General features: G+C 44.9%; 1 protein-coding gene across 2 annotated transcripts; it reads right to left on the reverse strand.

Moving 5' to 3' along the window:
- Positions 1–1941: 1941 nt before the first annotated feature.
- Positions 1942–20423, reverse strand: CLK2 (CDC like kinase 2). Of its 2 annotated transcripts, none has more exons than XM_088448486.1 (13): positions 20280–20423; positions 6314–6489; positions 5998–6226; positions 4857–4950; positions 4487–4553; positions 4065–4181; positions 3775–3941; positions 3564–3658; positions 3293–3419; positions 3134–3216; positions 2977–3056; positions 2808–2898; positions 1942–2524 (listed from the first exon to the last, which is right to left on the reverse strand). In XM_088448486.1, exons 2-13 carry the CDS (start codon positions 6487–6489, stop codon positions 2342–2344), a joined length of 1509 nt encoding a protein of 502 aa, XP_088304612.1. In that variant the 5' UTR covers positions 20280–20423; the 3' UTR covers positions 1942–2341. The 2 variants fall into 2 exon arrangements, with proteins under 2 accessions (XP_088304612.1, XP_088304613.1); XM_088448487.1 differs by having other exon boundaries at positions 20243–20423.
- Positions 20424–21580: the final 1157 nt, after the last annotated feature.

Consider the following 21580-nt stretch of genomic DNA (forward strand, 5'->3'; position numbering starts at 1 on the left):
GTAGTCGGGGGGGGGGGGGGGGGGGGGGGAAACAACAAAGGTCTCAAAGCAGGTCTAAGCGGCGGTTCTTGCAACCGATCCGTTAGGCTCTGGACCGTGGCAGACAGAAGGCTCACCCAGACAGGCTCCATTTGGGAAAGTCTGTTGAGGGGGACATTGCACTACCACGATCTGTCCTGGGACCCCTAATATGGGGGACGGGACTACTGCCTGCTGCGTGAACCCCAACTGAGGGAATGCAGAGAAGCACAACAGTCGACCCACCAGGATAGTCAGGGATTGTGCAAAATCAAGCCCAAGGAAGGTTCCTGTGAACGTGCATAAACCATCCTGAAGCACAAACCCCCTCCCCCCAGACCCGCTTTACACCTAGAGCAGGAAAACAGGAGAGGGGCATCTGACTAGACACATTGGTATATGACCCACCGCACAGCAAGAAATACTTCAAACTGTGAGGCAAATTCCCATCCTGACAGCACTGGCACCATGAGGGCTGAGCGAAAAGGAGATATAGGGATAGAATAACAGGCAGACAGCGCTAGCATAAAGTCACACACCCTGCAGAGATGGCGGAACCATCAACTACCAACAGTCTGGTAGGAATAGCGCTACATACATTGACCTTACTTGGAGAAGAGGTATGTAAGGGGGACCCGGGCTCCGCACTCTGACATCAGCGTGTAATGCTCAACTAAAATGGTCGCTGGAGAAGACGGGCCCAGGAGGAGGATCGCTGCCTTAGCCCGCAGTGGAAAGGCGCTGATAGCAGCGGGAGAGGGGGCCTCCTGTGCGCTACAGGGAAGGCATCCTCCCCTGGCAGGTAATTAAGCCCCCGGTATGCTGGAGCGTGTTCCACAACGCTCCAGCCCTGCATCCCTGGTGGTCTATTGTCAGCGTAGGCATCCGCCTGGCTCCACTATACTACCGTCCCCAGGGAGCCCCCAGCCCTGTAGAATACCAGACTGCATCAGCGGGCACCTACTGCAGACACCTGCTGCTTACCTTATGATGCCCCCCGTAGGCCCGGCCACAGTCCAAGGCACCCGGGGGTTCTGCTACCTGGAACCCCCCCAAGAGCTCGCCGAGTTCCCAGGATCGCTACCAGTGGTCGGCGCAGGTGTCTGAGCTGTAGTATGTCCATGTTACTGCTCGATGATCTGCAGGGGCTGTGAAACACAGCCCCCCCCCCGTGCGGCAACCCTGCTCCGGCCGGGCACCTACTATAACTGAGGTGCCTTGGCCTGGGTATAGGAGGGGGCCCGATGCATCCTGGGATGACAGCTTTAACTGTGCGGTGCCCATGCCTAAACCCCTAGATATCTTTGTGGATCCCTAAGAACCCTGGAGTAGAAGCCTCCTATTTCCTTTTTCGTACAGTGCTTTCGGCGCTGCAGGTTCTTTGCTGTACTGTACGGTAGGAGAGGGATCCAGTACCCCGCAGGTTACTACACACCTACGGTAACCCTTCAGGGAGCGTAACTGCTCTAAAATGAAGAGATCATTCCGTTCACATCAGATGACCAAGCTTACAGCTAATCCTCCTTCTGCTTCAGCGCTCGCTCTACTACCAGAGGGGAGATTATTGCACACAGTGCCACAAAGCTGACTTTTAATGAACAATTGGCACTAAAGCTGGTAAACAGCCAGGGCGACAAAGGGAGGCCCAATCCTGTAACCTCCCTGCAGCTGACCAGATAACATATCCCCCATTACTAGACGCTGCGAGAGGGCCCCCAGCCTTAGATAGACTTATTGCACCCAACACATGGATGGCAGCAACAGAAGCCCATAAGGTGTTTATATAGAGGTATAATGGAGTCTCAGATGATTAAAGTTTAGAGGTAAAGACTATACAGGAATACATAAGGGCATGGGAACGTGCACCACCGCAGGGCAGCAGATTCATCCTGCACTGGAGAGTCACAGACAGCACAGCTCACATACAAACAGATTGTGTTTATTTCTCACAAAGACTGTACAAAAACTTTATATATAAAAACACTGCCAGATGCATCGTAGGACGCTGCCCCCTCCCCTTAACACTGACATTATAAATTATAGGACAACTGTACAGGTGCAGTGTAGCCCACCTACCACCAGATGGAGCATTGAGAACACATCATGAGAAAGGGTCATCTATTTACATGGCAGGCTCTGCTCCCCCCACACGCATGTGCGCCTTTACAGAATATATATATATATATTTATATAGACTATTTCACATATTAACAGCTTTACCAGACTGCAAAGTGTTCATTTCATTCTGTTTGAAAATAAAACAAATAAAAGGAGGAAGCACCAGGGTAGTAAAGCGAAAGGTTTTGGTGTAAGACTGGTGTCCTCATCGGCTGATGTCACGTCCGCTGTCCCAATGCTTCGCCGTATGCTCACTCTTTACAGAGTTAAAGAACGGGTGTTTCACGGCCTCTGACAGGGTGAAACGTTTGGACGGTTCGTACTCCAGCATTCCCTCAATGAGGTCAAACAGCTGATGGTGCTCATCTGTTTCGGAGACCATGTACCTCTGGAAGACAGGGAACAAGTCAGCATGCCCAAGTCATGTATGTACAAGCCATGTAGTTCAAGCTCTATGTGCGGTTCCCCACACACGCCCTATGGCAAGGCTTGCTTTCAGGTCAGCACTTCTAGGTCCCAAATAAGCCAGCAGGGTACAGAAATCTACATTGTAGACCACCACTATGTCTTTCTGACTCCAATATGCTCTGCACCTAGCTCCCCCGCTGCCCAGAAATCAGCCGTGCGAGCAGAGGACCGCAGAGGAGGTCCTAACGGAGTCCCTTCCTTACCCTTAGTGTCTTGCAGTTCTCCCTCACATAGCGTCCCGCAGACGTGTTCTCATCCCAGTCTAGTCGCCCATGGTAGAAGTACTTCTGCTTCCTGATGAAGGAAAGGTTTGGTAACTAGATGGCACATGGAACCCCGTTGAGTGTTAGAAGCAGAAAGTTAGACGCTCACCTTGTTTTACGGATCATCCGGGATGGGACTGGGCCTAGAATCCTTTCCATCATGGCCAGGTGCTCCCTGTTATCGTGAGTCTGCAGGAAGAGGCACCCATGAGACATACATGCAGTAAAGAGCTCGGTCACACAACATGCCATCAGTTACACCTCACCTGGAAGAGCGTGAACCCCACGTAATACTCGAAAATAATACATCCAATGCTCCACACGTCACAGGGCTGGCTCCAGCCGAGCTCTAAGCACAGAAAGGAAGCGTTAGGTATAGTGGGGTCAGGGCGGCTAAAAACCAACCCTGCAGGAGAAACACTCACCAAGGATGACCTCCGGCGCTCGGTAGTGACGGGTGGACACAATAGTGCTATGGTGCTCGTGGTCAAACGTGGCACTGCCGAAGTCCACCACTCGAATAGCTGTGTTCTTTACACATCTTTCATCTCTCTTCTTGGTGTAAGGGAGGTCACATGGGGAGACCATGAGCACAAGAATTAGGCAAGGCCTGAGCAGAAGCCCCATACCCATGTGTGCCCTTGGAGGTATAGGTCTAATGAGAGCCGCCAGATAACCCGCACACTAACCACCCACCTTGTCCATACTGTAGATCAACTCAAAGTCAGAGTTGACAAAGAGGATGTTCTCCGGCTTCAGGTCCGTGTGAGTCAGTTTGTTGTCATGGAGAACTGTAAGGATAGAAGACATTACAATTGCAGCATTCACAACCCCTAACCCCAGCGGCCTGCCAGGAGACCCCCATGTCACCGTACAAGCCATGGACTCCATCACCAATGCCACTTACACTTCACTGCATGGCACACCTGCAGGGCCATCTGCCGCACTTGGTGAATGGGGTACGGAAGATAGTTGTTTTCCTTCAGAAAATCAAATGTGCTGAGGCCCAGCAGCTCGAAGGAGAGACACATATGTCCGTGGTAGTCAAACCAGTCAAACATCTGGACGCACAGACTGCAGAGAGCACAAAGCCCCACTGGTTACACAGGAGGGGGCACAGGGGCGAGAAGCACACAGCGAGGATGGGTATATATGGCGTGCGCCAGGTCTGCATGAGGAGGAGGGTCATGTACTTACTTTTTATTATCAGGGTCCTTCTCGTTGATCTTCTCCAGGACATTGATCTCCAGGCGTGCTGCCTCCTTGTATTTCTCCACGTTTTTAATGATTTTCAGCGCTACTCTGGCTCCGCCCCTAGAGGACAAGACAGGAAACCATTAGCCAGCCGGTGGTAAGCCTGTGCGCCTGTAAGCAGGACGCGCTGTGACACCAGCGACAGTTACAGCCCAGGGCGTCTGCGGGGACACAATGTTGTGCAACACTGGTACAACTAGCAATTACCAGCTAGACATAATGATGAAAGCAGCCGCCTTAGAGACGTGAACCGATTATTATTTATATCACAGGAAAACCTTGTTCTCCTCCTGTACCCCACAGCATGCAGCACATGATCGCCAGCCCACAGGATAGCCCTGGGGTATATACAACCGCCAACTCACCTGTGATGGTCTATGCACTGTACCACTCGGCCAAACGTCCCCTCACCCAGGGTGCTGACAATCTCATCTGTGAGGGGAAGCAGAGAATGGAGTAAGCAGTGCCGGCAGCTAGAGCCAGTGGTAGTCCGCTCAGGCTGGGCGTTGTGCCACAATCAGTTACACTAGCTTCCTGCCCTCCAATTAGCAATACAAGAACACTATATACAGTGTAGCTTTAATCATAAAGGAGGAAGAGGAGGAGGAGGAGGAAGGGGCATCTCTTTGTTTAAATAATATCAAATAAACACAAAAGACAGACAGGCCTGCAGCGTCTCTGGGGAGGGGGGGTCTTAGAACTAGAGAGCTAAATTATGTTACGATTTGGCTGTACATCTTTCTTGTAGCCAGTCGCCGCTGCGATAGATCAGGTGACCCTCCACGTCGTCTTCCACACTCTTGGCCTGCCTGCTGCTCTGGCGACTCCTCTGTTGGTACGGGCCCGTCAAAACACCACCATTCACCAGCCAATCAGATTTTCAAACCAGCGGCACATAGGTTGGTTGGTTTGGAAATTCACATTGTAGTTTGAGGTAGGAGGGTGTGCAGTAGATTCCCAGCCAATTCATACGGCACATAGGAATATATAACGATAGGGATATTGCAAGGGAACAGGTCAAGATACAAATACACTAACTCAGAAATAATAAAAAAATAAAATAAAAAATAAGAAAAACCAAAAAAACATTCTGCTTATTTTCTCTTTTCATCGTTGTCAAATCAGGAGCAAAAAGTAAAAATGTTGAACATGTCTTCACGTTAGTAACCAACCCCCCGAGGTTTCCCCTAAAGCTCTAGTCTTCACATTCACCTTCGGTAAAGGGCCAGCAGGGGGCGCCTCACAATTTCTATATAGACAGGCTGTACGTACACACCACATTTACCAGTGGGAAAAGGTCCCCCTGACACTACACCGAGACATAACAGCACCAGCAGTGTTACTACACCCCCAACAAGCACCCCTAGATACAGACCGGTCCTGGCACCAGGAACAGCCCCTCTAGCAAGGCATTTCAGCTCAGGACTACGCGTCTACAGCAGGTAACATGCGGCGTACTTAATGGCAAAAACAAATCCAACCGGCCGTGCAGGCAGGACAACAGCAATGGGCGCCCACTGGGAGCCGCCTGCGGGTATCCTGGGAGCAGGACCAGGTTGAGAAACGTCACACAAAATGAAGCAAGAAGGATAAGCAATAATTTCATCCACCTATAGTGAGGTATAAGGTTTTATTCACAGATAAGATGGTTATTGTGAGGAGGGGGGAGTTCTATTCACTACATCATCTAACAAACCATCTACTCCTTACACGACAGGGAACCAGCAGTATCAGGAATAGGACAATAGACTATTATATAGAGACAGCAGAGGGGAGGGGTAACTTACCCAACTTCGCTTTAAGAAAAAAAATAAAAAATAAAATATGAAAGAAAGAAATAGGGGAGCGTAGTGATGTGAGCCCCAGGGATACTCACCGATGTGGACTGGCTATAAGACCTTGTTCTGCGCTTCCTACGCTTCTGCTTGCGCCGGTTGCTCTTGCAGCTCTGGTAGCTGTCGTCACGGGACCTTTGGTAGTCGTACGAGTGCCTGTATTCCGCATGGTAGTAGAGGTCCCCTCTGTCCCTGCTGTAGTCATTCCTTCGGTAACTGTTGCAGTATCTGCGCTCATAGGCCCTTCTGTCTGACGAGCGCGCTTCGTAACTGAGGGAAGAGGTGAGGACAGACGGACCGTTACAAGGAAGTGCAATCTCAGCCGCAGCCACGAAGAAGAGACAGACCTGCACTCACCTGCGCGACCTTTCGTGGTAACTGTCACCATGTCTGTGACGCCGGTCACGACCTCGGTCACTGCTGCTTGTCCGCGACCTGCTTCTTCTCCGCCTGTGCTTGCGGCTTCTGTAGCGCTCGTGGTAGCTTCCTCTGCTGCCTCTCTCCGAAGAACGGTACCGTCTGGAATGTGGCATCTGGGACAAGAGGAACCTCGTCAGTGACGCAGGAAACCAACAGCCACCCACAGGGTCACATAACCCCATAGCCATTACTCCCGCCATTCACACCCCAGCCTGGGAATAGGACGTCTCCACAGCCCAAAGCCCCTTACTGCAGGTTACACTTTAACATCACAGCAAATATAAACCTGTTCTGTGCAAGGACACCGGGCGGACGGCCTGGACACAAGTGTACAACGTACAGACAGTGCAGCGTATAAGATACCATCTTCAGGCGGTAAGCCCATCTGCCTCGGACTGTACTATATTCAAGTGTAGTTAAATCCAGGCCACAACCATCATAAGATGGGGATTTAAACCGTAAGCACCAATACCGCAGACATGAGAACAATGCAATATTCTGTGTTATAGGACACTATCATGGGGATATTATACAATTAGTGAACTATATAATATTAGATTCTTTATTAAATGAAACCATGAGGGTGGTTATTACACATTAAGGCAGTATATCCCAGAATGGTTTAATTAATAGCGTTCCCACTAGGCTGTTTCAGCGGGGAGCCGCGCCCTGCCCCATTTCTAAAGGGCAGAAAGCGTACTGCCCTCCTGCGCGGCACCCCGCTGAAACAGCCTACAGGTTTTGTTCCCTCCCCCGGAAACGCTGTGTCCCGCGGGTGGGAAAACGACAGAGTCGCCGGTGAACGGAGGAATGCGCCCGGCATCCACTGAGTGACCGCGTTTGGGAGCCGCCCGGCATGTCCGTAAGTGCCGGGCACAGCCCCCAAGAGTAACAGGAAAGGGGATAAGAGACGCATCCTTTTCATTGGCCACACCCCTTTTCGGATACGCACACGCTTACGGCGCACGCACATGCACCCTTTCTCTAGGTCAGGTACCCTGCCTGGCGCCGGACCTAGAGTGAAGACTAACGTAACAAAACCTATCGTTGCGTAAAAGTATTCAACTCGTACATATAGCCTATATAATAAAGCACCATATGAGCTGGGATATTATAAAATATGGCGATATATAAATATATATAATATTTTAGGACAGTATGAGCTGGGATATTATAAACTGAGCGATCTGTAATATAATATTATATAGCACAGGGAGCTGGGATACTATTCAATATGGGTGATCTATATAATATTATAGGACAACATGAGCTGGGATATTATACAATGGGGAGCTCCCAGAGCTATTCAATTCACCGCGCTGTTTGGTCCGACAGTTGCCAGTTAAGTCAGGTTCTCGCAACCTAATCTGGGTGTTTAGTTGTGAGAACCGGTCTTCTCCTACTAAAGTGCTGCGCTAAGCAGGAGATATAACGTTATATATAACAGACACTATGGGGTGTAGGTAGTGGTTAAGAACCGAAAATCAGACAGTCAAGCTTTCTAGCTCCCAGAATGCTCCAATCCCCCCCCCCCCCCCTCCCAAAAAAAGGTCCCCTACAGAAAGTACCGAGTCGTGGCTGGATTTGCGGTAACGGAGGGGTCATAGAGCGACAGCGCAGAGACGTCCCAAGGACAGTCTGATACTGCGCTGTGTAAGAATAAGAAATCATAAAAAGAAAGCTTTGGACTACATAAGGTAGCGCACTGTCTAAAAAGGTGACCGACTCCTGCCGAACACCAGCAAAACTGAATTGCCTCAAGCTTAGGGGTGAGGTATAGGGGGAAGGACCAGAGCATTCTGGGAGTTAAAAAGTTTGACTGTCTGGTGTTCATCCTTAACCACTACCTACACCCCATGGTATCCTTGTGGATCCCTATGGACCCTGAAGAAGAAATAATGTTATATATAACAGACACGATGGGTGATATAGATATGTAATATTGGTACTTGGGTACTTTACAGAATCACTACAGAGAGAACCCAATGAATTATTTAAATGGTACTTGTGTACTTTACATACACAAGTACCGAAAGTTGTCCCCACCTAAAGTAGAAAGTTGTCCGCTCGCCACAAGGTTATATTCCCCCTCTATACCCACTAGGATGGTAGGGAATGACGCTGGACACGGGGAATGACACTAACGACGACAGGGTCCTATCCGTAAAGGGGATTTAGACATTACCATGATTGATAACAATAATGAGTGTAGAACACTTAGGTTCTCTCTGCAATGAGTTGGTAAAGTACACAAGTACCAAAATATTATATAGAACAGTCACTATGGGTGAGATAAGTTATATATAACAGGGTTATAGAGATGTTACATGTTGAGTCTCCCATATCCAAATATTCCAAAATACGGAATAATTTTGACATGACTGACATAATGAAACCTTTATTTTTGATGGTTCAATGTACACTAACTTTGTCTACGGCACAAATTATTAAAAATATTGTATACAATGACCTGCAGGCTGTGTGTATAAGGTGTATATAACACATAAATGCATTCTGTGTGTATATTTGGGTCCCATTCCTAAGATATCTCATTATGATATGCAATTATTCCAAAATACAGAATATTCCGTTATCCAAAATAACCCTGGTCCCAAACATTTAGGATATGGGAGACACAACCTGTATATATAACAGACACTATGGGTGATATAGATATAATATGTTATATATAACAGACACTATATATGGGTGAGATATAATATGTTATATATAACAGACACTATATATGGGTGAGATATAATATGTTATATATAACAGACACTATATATGGGTGAGATATAATAGGTTATATATAACAGACACTATATATGGGTGAGATATAATAGGTTATATATAACAGACACTATATATGGGTGAGATATAATAGGTTATATATATATAACAGACACTATATATGGGTGAGATATAATAGGTTATATATATATAACAGACACTATATATGGGTGAGATATAATATGTTATATATAACAGACACTATATATGGGTGAGATATAATATGTTATATATAACAGACACTATATATGGGTGAGATATAATAGGTTATATATAACAGACACTATATATGGGTGAGATATAATAGGTTATATATATATAACAGACACTATATATGGGTGAGATATAATAGGTTATATATATATATAACAGACACTATATATGGGTGAGATATAATAGGTTATATATATATATATATAACAGACACTATATATGGGTGAGATATAATAGGTTATATATAACAGACACTATATACGGGTGAGATATAATAGGTTATATATAACAGACACTATATACGGGTGAGATATAATATGTTATATATATAACAGACACTATATACGGGTGAGATATAATATGTTATATATATAACAGACACTATATACGGGTGAGATATAATATGTTATATATATAACAGACACTATATACGGGTGAGATATAATATGTTATATATATAACAGACACTATATACGGGTGAGATATAATATGTTATATATATATATAACAGACACTATATACGGGTGAGATATAATATGTTATATATATAACAGACACTATATACGGGTGAGATATAACAAGAGATATGGTAAGAACTTACCTTTGTTATCTCTGTTTCTACGAAGTCCATAGGGTCCACAGGGTTGACCTTGGGGTATAGGTTGGGAACCAAATCCGGGCACCACGCAGTTAAAGCTTTTAGCTCCCAGGATGCACTGGGTCCACTCTCCCTATAACCCCACCCCCAAGCCAGAGGCACCTCAGTTTGTAAGTAGCCAAAGGCCGGAGGAGGAGAGAAAAAGAGAGAGAAAACTGGAACACTCAATAACCATACTCACCGAAATGGGAGACGGAAAACCGGTGACCAGCCACACAGCCCATATGAAGCCAGGTGCGTCAGGGCGGGCGCCCTGTGGACCCTATGGACTTCGTAGAAACAGAGATAACAAAGGTAAGTTCTTACCATATCTCTTGTTTTCTACTTCAGGGTCCATAGGGGGTCCACAGGGTTGACCTTGGGGATGTCCCAAAGCAGTTCAACCAAGGGTGGGGACGCTCCTGTGCTGAGAGGAGAATCCGTCGCCAAAAAGGAAGCATCCTGAGAGGCAAAGGAAACCAATGCCTAGAACCTTAAAAAGGTGTGGACAGAAGACCACGTGGCCACCTAGTAAGGTAAAACAGCCGAGGCGCCACAGCGAGCCGCACACATGGCCCGAGAAAAAACAAGCATCAACAGGAAGGCCTACCCATGGGTAGGCCCCTGAGGAAGACCTACGAGGCCATCCAGCCAACATTTGGTTATAGGCCGGCCATCCTTTCCTGTGAAAACCAGAAATCTCAGACCACCAATAAGGAGTCCGATTTCCGTAAGGAACCTGAACGGATCACAAAAATCCAAAGAGGCCAGACCACAGTCAATGAGGCCACACCAGCCGAGAGGACTGGGGACAGAATGGCCGTACCATAAGTTCCAGAATAATATGGAACCTGAAAACCACTAAGAAGCAACACAGGGCGAGAGCAACTCCCACCCTGACATGATGCCCTCCAGAAGAGGGAGCCACATGAGAACGCTCCCAATTCAGACACTCTCCTGGTTGATATAAACACCCTGAGAGAAAGAGAGAGCCTAAGCAATAGACCATGTAATGGCTATCACAACCAGCGGTTCCATTGACTGTCCCCGGAGGTAACGAAGAACCACTACTTACTCCCCAGGAGTCCCTAGGGAGGACAAATGGAGGCATAATCAAGAAAACACTCCAAAGGATGAACTGGATACCAGAGTGGAGCAATTCCATATCTTAACCATACTGACAGTGTAGAGATCCGCACTGTCAGGAAGACCAGGCCAAGTGTGAAACCCAAGCCAGCCGGAAGGAATGCCAGAATATCTGGAAATCCTGGACACCGGAGGATTGTATCGACAGGTACAATACCATAAGATTTATGGCTGCCACAGTTTGTGGTAGGTCCCAGCAAAAGCTGATCCATGTGCTCTAATCATTCCAACGATGACAAAGCCAGGGAAGCCGTAAGACCACTGTAAGGACACAGTCAAAGACAAACGACCCAGGTCCAAGGCAAAACCAAAGACCCTGAGACAACAGGTCCGGGCAGTGAAGCATCAGGGATGGAGTATCGATGTAGAGACTCCGAAGATCCAAGTACCCCTGACATCTGGGGCAATCAGGAGCCACCAGCAGGAAAGCATCTCCGTCTCGATTGAAAACACTTCCAAAGACCTTGAGGAAGAAGGGAGACCGGAGAACACAGGTACACAAAGTGGAAGGACCACTTCACCGACAAAGAGTCGCTGAAGGTTGCTTCAGAATCCCCAAAGCTGAACTGTAACACCATAGTGTGATAAAGTCAGAAGGCCATGAGGGTCACCTCAGGGGGGCCCCCCCTGCTCACCAGGAGATGAAACCTCTCTTGGGGAAGAGACTAGTCCCCGGGATGCACGTCGTGACGGCTGAGGACTCCCGCTTCCCAATGGAGAGCTCCTGAAATGAACGCTGCCGAGATGGTCGGGAGGAGACCCTCGGACTATGTCCGAATATGTGACATACCTGTCATTGCCACCCAACGAACAGTGTTGCTAAAAAGGAAGCCACTGTCCTGACCCTGTCGGACTGAACCTTTTCAGGTTCACCGGGAAACAAGAGTTATGCCAGAGTAAGTTAATTGACAGGGTGGAATCGACAGACGTCCAACTGCACTGAAAAGGATTCGATCCAGACACTGTCCATAGCAAAGAAAACCCTGGACGAGATGGCCATAGCCACCCGGACAGGGACCGACTTGCCTCCGGAGAGAGCATCATCGTTTGAACAGTTATCCGACAGAAAAAACTCATTCCATCTGGAGATGAGCCAATTATGGAAAGGCCTGGAATGGAACTGAGCCCATTCCACCATGCATCCCAGAGTGTAAAGACATCTGTCGACTGCGCAGACAACCATGTACTCCTAATGGAAGAGAGGAGATTCCGTCTTACGCCAGAAGAATTCTCAGATTCTGAGAATCCAGCAGGGATCCTAGATGAAGAATACCCAGAGAGGGATGCAGGGAGGACTTTTTCCCCGTTGATTAAACGTCTGCACCCTGAAGAAGCCACAGTCATCCTGACCTGGCCGTAAAGTACCCCGGTGATCCCGCTAAGAGCAGGAGGCCGTCCAGGTACAGGAGCATTGGGATATACTGAACAGAAGAACTGTCAGAAAATCCAGAACGCTGGTAAACCCCTGTGGGGCTGAGGACAGTCCCAACAGGCAGAGCCCGAAAAATTGTAAGTGTTGCTGTGATACAGCAAACCTCAGCCCATGCTGAGGAAAGGTCTCTGTAAGTACCCGTAGGCACGCGTCCTGTATATCCAGTGATACCATAAAGTCCCCAGGTTCCAAACATCGTATGATGGAGCATAGGGATTTCCTCCTGAGCCCAGGTAGCTTTAGGAACTGGTTCAGGGAATTGAGACAGAGAATAGGCCAAAGAGGACCATTCAGCCACCGCACCAGAAAGAAAGCAGAACAACCAGTCCCTCACTGAGATAGTGGGGATGGCCTAATTAGCTCCGCTTACCGCAACAACTGCATAGCTTTCTGGATCTGTAAGGCCCTTGTAAAGAGGGCGTACCCTCCTACCCACGTAGCCGCGGCAACTTGACACTAATACCGGGCGAACTGAGAAAATCGGTATCTCCCAGTTGTAGGCCTGTCCCGTCAGGCTGAAGAGATATCCGTAGGTTCAGAAGCAGGATCGGCTGGCAGTCCAGGCCTGCTCGGTACTGGATATGTCGGCCCTTGTAGATGCCGACAGTCTACGAAGAAACAGACCTTTAGGCTGACCCAGAGGACAAAAAAGACTTAACAGACTTAGTCTGAGGCCTTGTAGTGGGCATAGCTGAAAGCGGTAAACTTGTCGTTAGTAATACTGCCAATGTTACTACAATCTTGTCAAGGTCAGGACCAAACAATATCAACCCTAAAGATGGTATCTGCACCTCTGCATTCCCAGAGCGCAGCCATAGGGTATTACGGAGGATACAGTCGCAGCCGGAACTCTGAAAGTTAGGAGACTGGTATCCAATATAGGCATTTCCACCTATGACAACAGCATATATTACGTGAGCGACCAAATACATTTGAACCCCCGACGTGTTGGAGGGGAAAAAACGTTACAAATGCATCAACCCAATATGCAATAGTATTAACCAACCATGCTATAGCCATGGTAGGATGGGTAACAACCCCTGAAAGCAAGTATACTGATTTCAGGCAGAGTTACCACCTACGGATCCGAAGAATCCGACCACGCAGGAATGGGAGGCGTAGTAACGTCTGTAATCAGACGAGTAACACGCCCATCCCCCCCAGGAGGGGCTCGTGATGACCCTCAGGGAATTTGGGACAGGAGGCCAAACACTGTTGTAACACCTCCTATCTGGCAACAGCCAGAGTCCCGCTATGCGATCCACCCGCTAGTCAGCAACAGGGAACCCGAAGGCACGCAATACTGAGGGTGTATGATACAGGTGCAGGTCAACATTCACTCTAACCAGAATGGACCTGTTACCAGCCCTAAAGCAGGGATAATAATACCTGAAATAGGCTTCCCCCCGTGTAAGAGGGAAAGAGCCCCGAACAGTACCCAGTTCACGGCAGAGCCAACTGGGAAGTAACCACAGGGCGTCAACCACGCCAATTAGCGTTTCGTAGAAAACGACATCCACCCAGGGTGGCTGTTGTGGTAATCCCTGCAAGGGGAATGACAGACTATTGTGGCACCAGGGGGAATTCATATACTGCAAAAAACCCCTGCAGGGAGCGGTAGTCTGTGTCACAGGGGAAGAGAGCAAGAAGCTGCGAGATACCCTGAGATGAAAAGGGCAGTATGGTGAAGTAACCCCAAGTGAGGTACAACAATGGGGCCCGCCCGGCGATCCGCAATTGAGAGGATCCCGAGAAAACAAACCGCCCAAGGGGGTCGTGAAAGAGGCCGGCACCAGATGACGCCACATACAGAACCCTTTATGAGTCAAATCCTCCGCACTAACACCTGCAGCACATGACTTGCAGGATAGTAAAAATGGGTGCAGTATAACGCTCTATCTCCTGGTCAGACATATCTGACCAATCTTGGCGGAAATATTAAGCAGCGCTATACTGGTCCTGACTGATGCCAAAAATTAGCTGCAGGGACCCATTTTCAGCGTATGCAACACACAGTTCCATCTAAAATATGGCAACGTGCAGCACGCAACAGTATGTGACAAACCACACAAATATTAACAAGTATATAAATGTGAGGTCTCAGAACCACCCTAAGTACAGCTGTATTAGGGCAGATAAAGAAAAGGGATAGATATACACTGACAGGTGAGAGAATAAAATACAGACAGTCAGCACTAGCATAAGTCACATACAATGCAGATATACACATATATACATAAACATGACATAATATACTGCACTATTATACTGCATTCAACTGCCCAGATTCAGTGTCTGGGAAGGCTACAGCGCTGTGTACACTGACCTAATGGTGAGGTACGCAGGGGGACTGGACTCACTGCCATCTCCAGAGATTTCTGCTGCACCACAGAGATAAAATGGCCGCTGGAGACCTCAGAAGAAGCGTGGCCCGCGGAGGAAGCAGCTCAGCGACGCCAGACTATGGATACTGAAAGGCGCGCTGAGCTGAGGGGAGGAGCCGCTGTAACAGGGAAGGCTGCCTCCCCTGGCCGGCTATTAACCCCCGGGACGCCGGCTCCCTGCACCGATCGTTAAGTCCCTGGTGGTCTAGTGGACACACGGGGTATGGGGGGCCCGCCGCCACTGCCGGCGCCTCCGGTCTGTCCCCTGAGACCGGAGGCACAGGACTGCATTTGAAATGCGCGGATCACCGCAAGCGGTGATCCGCGACCTTACCTGCTCCCCGTGGATCCGGCAGCAGTCCTGGGCGCCCACAGAGTCCGGCTAGTACAGACTCTGGGGTCCCGCTGAGATCCCCAGATCTGTACTGGCGTCTCAGCGCCAGCGGGGTGACGGAGCGGCAGCTTAGACGTCCTATGGACAGTCCGACGCTGCCGCTCTGAAGAGTCCAAAGTCCATGGAAAAAACTTTGTCCCTAAAAAAATAAAATAAGCTTAGGGGCTGCTAATCAGCTCCCCCTGCGCTAACGGTGACCCGACTCCGGCCGGGCACCAACTTAAACTGAGGTGCCTCTGGCTTGGGGGTGGGGTTATAGGGAGAGTGGACCCAGTGCATCCTGGGAGCTAAAAGCTTTAACTGCGTGGTGCCCGGATTTGGTTCCCAACCTATACCCCAAGGTCAACCCTGTGGACCCCCTATGGACCCTGAAGTAGAAAATATGTTATATATATATATAACAGACACTATATACGGGTGAGATATAATATGTTATATATATAACAGACACTATATATGGGTGAGATATAATATGTTATATATATAACAGACACTATATATGGGTGAGATATAATATGTTATATATATAACAGACACTATATATGGGTGAGATATAATATGTTATATATAACAGACACTATATATGGGTGAGATATAATATGTTATATATATATAACAGACACTATATATGGGTGAGATATAATATGTTATATATATAACAGACACTATATACGGGTGAGATATAATATGTTATATATATAACAGACACTATATATGGGTGAGATATAATATGTTATATATATAACAGACACTATATATGGGTGAGATATAATATGTTATATATAACAGACACTATATATGGGTGAGATATAATATGTTATATATAACAGACACTATATATGGGTGAGATATAATATGTTATATATATATAACAGACACTATATATGGGTGAGATATAATAGGTTATATATATAACAGACACTATATATGGGTGAGATATAATATGTTATATATAACAGACACTATATATGGGTGAGATATAATATGTTATATATAACAGACACTATATACGGGTGAGATATAATATGTTATATATATATAACAGACACTATATACGGGTGAGATATAATATGTTATATATAACAGACACTATATACGGGTGAGATATAATATGTTATATATAACAGACACTATATATGGGTGAGATATAATATGTTATATATATAACAGACACTATATATGGGTGAGATATAATATGTTATATATAACAGACACTATATATGGGTGAGATATAATATGTTATATATAACAGACACTATATATGGGTGAGATATAATATGTTATATATATATAACAGACACTATATATGGGTGAGATATAATAGGTTATATATATAACAGACACTATATATGGGTGAGATATAATATGTTATATATAACAGACACTATATATGGGTGAGATATAATATGTTATATATAACAGACACTATATATGGGTGAGATATAATATGTTATATATATATAACAGACACTATATACGGGTGAGATATAATATGTTATATATAACAGACACTATATACGGGTGAGATATAATATGTTATATATAACAGACACTATATATGGGTGAGATATAATATGTTATATATATAACAGACACTATATATGGGTGAGATATAATATGTTATATATATAACAGACACTATATATGGGTGAGATATAATATGTTATATATAACAGACACTATATACGGGTGAGATATAATATGTTATATATATAACAGACACTATATATGGGTGAGATATAATATGTTATATATATAACAGACACTATATATGGGTGAGATATAATATGTTATATATATAACAGACACTATATATGGGTGAGATATAATATGTTATATATATATAACAGACACTATATATGGGTGAGATATAATATGTTATATATATATAACAGACACTATATATGGGTGAGATATAATATGTTATATATATAACAGACACTATATATGGGTGAGATATAATATGTTATATATAACAGACACTATATACGGGTGAGATATAATATGTTATATATATATAACAGACACTATATATGGGTGAGATATAATAGGTTATATATAACAGACACTATATATGGGTGATATATAATATGTTATATATATAACAGACACTATATATGGGTGATATATAATATGTTATATATAACAGACACTATATATGGGTGAGATATAATAGGTTATATATAACAGACACTATATATGGGTGAGATATAATATGTTATATATATAACAGACACTATATACGGGTGAGATATAATAGGTTATATATATATAACAGACACTATATATGGGTGAGATATAATATGTTATATATATAACAGACACTATATATGGGTGAGATATAATATGTTATATATATAACAGACACTATATATGGGTGAGATATAATATGTTATATATAACAGACACTATATATGGGTGAGATATAATATGTTATATATATATAACAGACACTATATATGGGTGAGATATAATAGGTTATATATATAACAGACACTATATATGGGTGAGATATAATATGTTATATATAACAGACACTATATATGGGTGAGATATAATATGTTATATATAACAGACACTATATATGGGTGAGATATAATATGTTATATATAACAGACACTATATATGGGTGAGATATAATATGTTATATATATATAACAGACACTATATATGGGTGAGATATAATATGTTATATATATAACAGACACTATATACGGGTGAGATATAATATGTTATATATATAACAGACACTATATATGGGTGAGATATAATATGTTATATATATAACAGACACTATATATGGGTGAGATATAATATGTTATATATAACAGACACTATATATGGGTGAGATATAATATGTTATATATAACAGACACTATATATGGGTGAGATATAATATGTTATATATATATAACAGACACTATATATGGGTGAGATATAATAGGTTATATATATAACAGACACTATATATGGGTGAGATATAATATGTTATATATAACAGACACTATATATGGGTGAGATATAATATGTTATATATAACAGACACTATATATGGGTGAGATATAATATGTTATATATATATAACAGACACTATATACGGGTGAGATATAATATGTTATATATAACAGACACTATATACGGGTGAGATATAATATGTTATATATAACAGACACTATATATGGGTGAGATATAATATGTTATATATATAACAGACACTATATATGGGTGAGATATAATATGTTATATATAACAGACACTATATATGGGTGAGATATAATATGTTATATATAACAGACACTATATATGGGTGAGATATAATATGTTATATATATATAACAGACACTATATATGGGTGAGATATAATAGGTTATATATATAACAGACACTATATATGGGTGAGATATAATATGTTATATATAACAGACACTATATATGGGTGAGATATAATATGTTATATATAACAGACACTATATATGGGTGAGATATAATATGTTATATATATATAACAGACACTATATACGGGTGAGATATAATATGTTATATATAACAGACACTATATACGGGTGAGATATAATATGTTATATATAACAGACACTATATATGGGTGAGATATAATATGTTATATATATAACAGACACTATATATGGGTGAGATATAATATGTTATATATATAACAGACACTATATATGGGTGAGATATAATATGTTATATATAACAGACACTATATACGGGTGAGATATAATATGTTATATATATAACAGACACTATATATGGGTGAGATATAATATGTTATATATATAACAGACACTATATATGGGTGAGATATAATATGTTATATATATAACAGACACTATATATGGGTGAGATATAATATGTTATATATATATAACAGACACTATATATGGGTGAGATATAATATGTTATATATATATAACAGACACTATATATGGGTGAGATATAATATGTTATATATATAACAGACACTATATATGGGTGAGATATAATATGTTATATATAACAGACACTATATACGGGTGAGATATAATATGTTATATATATATAACAGACACTATATATGGGTGAGATATAATAGGTTATATATAACAGACACTATATATGGGTGATATATAATATGTTATATATATAACAGACACTATATATGGGTGATATATAATATGTTATATATAACAGACACTATATATGGGTGAGATATAATAGGTTATATATAACAGACACTATATATGGGTGATATATAATATGTTATATATATAACAGACACTATATATGGGTGATATATAATATGTTATATATATAACAGACACTATATATGGGTGATATATAATATGTTATATATATAACAGACACTATATATGGGTGAGATATAATATGTTATATATATAACAGACACTATATATGGGTGATATATAATATGTTATATATATAACAGACACTATATATGGGTGATATATAATATGTTATATATATAACAGACACTATATATGGGTGATATATAATATGTTATATATAACAGACACTATATATGGGTGAGATATAATAGGTTATATATAACAGACACTATATATGGGTGAGATATAATATGTTATATATAACAGACACTATATATGGGTGAGATATAATATGTTATATATATAACAGACACTATATATGGGTGACAGATATGACACAATGTGCTGGGATAATATACAGTAAGGGGATAATACATGACACTATCGTATAATGATGGGGGGGGGGGGGGGGGGAAGCTGACGCTAGCCGCCATTTTGTGTCCCTGTCTCCAGCGTCCGCCATCTTGCGCTCCGGTCCCCCCTCCCCCCTCCCCCCTCTTCTGTATCTCCCCCGCCCTCACCGTCCCCTTGCCTGCGGCTCCCACTCGCTCCTCTCACCGTCCTCGCAGCCAGGCCGGTTCTCTTGTCCCACAGGAAGTCCGTGATGGCGGTGAGTGACTCAGGAGCTGCTGCTGCCTCCTCCTCCCGTCTCTCTCCTTCGTCTCCTCACAGTGCGCGGCCCCGGCCTCCGTGCCCGAGCACGTCACCGTGCGCGCCCCTCCCCCGCCCTGATTGGCGGCTTCCCACCCTCCCTCTCCGCCGCGCGTCATGTGACCCTCACTGACCCCACCCCCGGCCAATACAGAGACATCACACACAGTACTGACAGCTGCTATGTGCGCACCCAGGGGCCTATGTACTCTCATGCTGGGTGCCCACCACCCACTGCCCGATGTGTGCCCAGCCCACCACCCACTGCCCGATGTGTACCCACCGCACAGCCCACCACCCACTGCCCGATGTGTGCCCAGCCCACCACCCACTGCCCGATGTGTGCCCACTGCCCGATGTGTACCCACCGCACAGCCCATTACCCACTGCCCGATGTGTGCCCACCGCTCAGCCCGTTACCCGATGTGTGCCCACCACCCAGCCCAATACCCACTGCCCGATGTGTGCCCAGCCCACCACCCACTGCCCGATGTGCGCCCACCGCCCAGCCCATTACCCACTGCCCGATGTGTGCCCAGCCCACCACCCACTGCCCGATGTGTGCCCAGCCCACCACCCACTGCCCGATGTGTGCCCAGCCCACCACCCACTGCCCAATGTGTGCCCACTGCCCATTACCCACTGCCCGATGTGTACCCACCGCACAGCCCATTACCCACTGCCCGATGTGTGCCCACCGCACAGCCCATTACCCACTGCCCGATGTGTGCCCACCGCTCAGCCCATTACCCGATGTGTGCCCACCACCCAGCCCAATACCCACTGCCCGATGTGTGCCCAGCCCACCACCCACTGCCCGATGTGTGCCCACTGCCCATTACCCACTGCCCGATGTGCGCCCACCGCCCAGCCCATTACCCACTGCCCGATGTGTGCCCAGCCCACCACCCACTGCCCGATGTGTGCCCAGCCCACCACCCACTGCCCGATGTGTGCCCACTGCCCATTACCCACTGCCCGATGTGTACCCACCGCACAGCCCACCACCCACTGCCCGATGTCTACCCACCGCACAGCCCATTACCCACTGCCCGATGTGTGCCCACCGCTCAGCCCGTTACCCGATGTGTGCCCACCACCCAGCCCAATACCCACTGCCCGATGTGTGCCCAGCCCACCACCCACTGCCCGATGTGTGCCCACTGCCCATTACCCACTGCCCGATGTGCGCCCACCGCCCAGCCCAT

This window comes from Taudactylus pleione, unplaced genomic scaffold (assembly GCF_031769625.1).
Source record: "Taudactylus pleione unplaced genomic scaffold, aTauple2 ptg000455l, whole genome shotgun sequence".
Taxonomy (NCBI): Eukaryota; Metazoa; Chordata; class Amphibia; order Anura; family Myobatrachidae; genus Taudactylus; species Taudactylus pleione.

Excerpts from the sequence above, each read along its gene's own strand:
- CLK2 (XM_088448486.1), bottom strand. The coding sequence starts at position 6,489 with ATGCCACATTCCAGACGGTACCGTTCTTCGGAGAGAGGCAGCAGAGGA. Across the intron at positions 4,554-4,856 it reads CGACTGGCTACAAGAAAGAT|ATGAGATTGTCAGCACCCTG; the intron begins GTACAGCCAAAT and ends TTCCCCTCACAG. Across the intron at positions 3,057-3,133 it reads TGGGGTTCACGCTCTTCCAG|ACTCACGATAACAGGGAGCA; the intron begins GTGAGGTGTAAC and ends CTCTTCCTGCAG.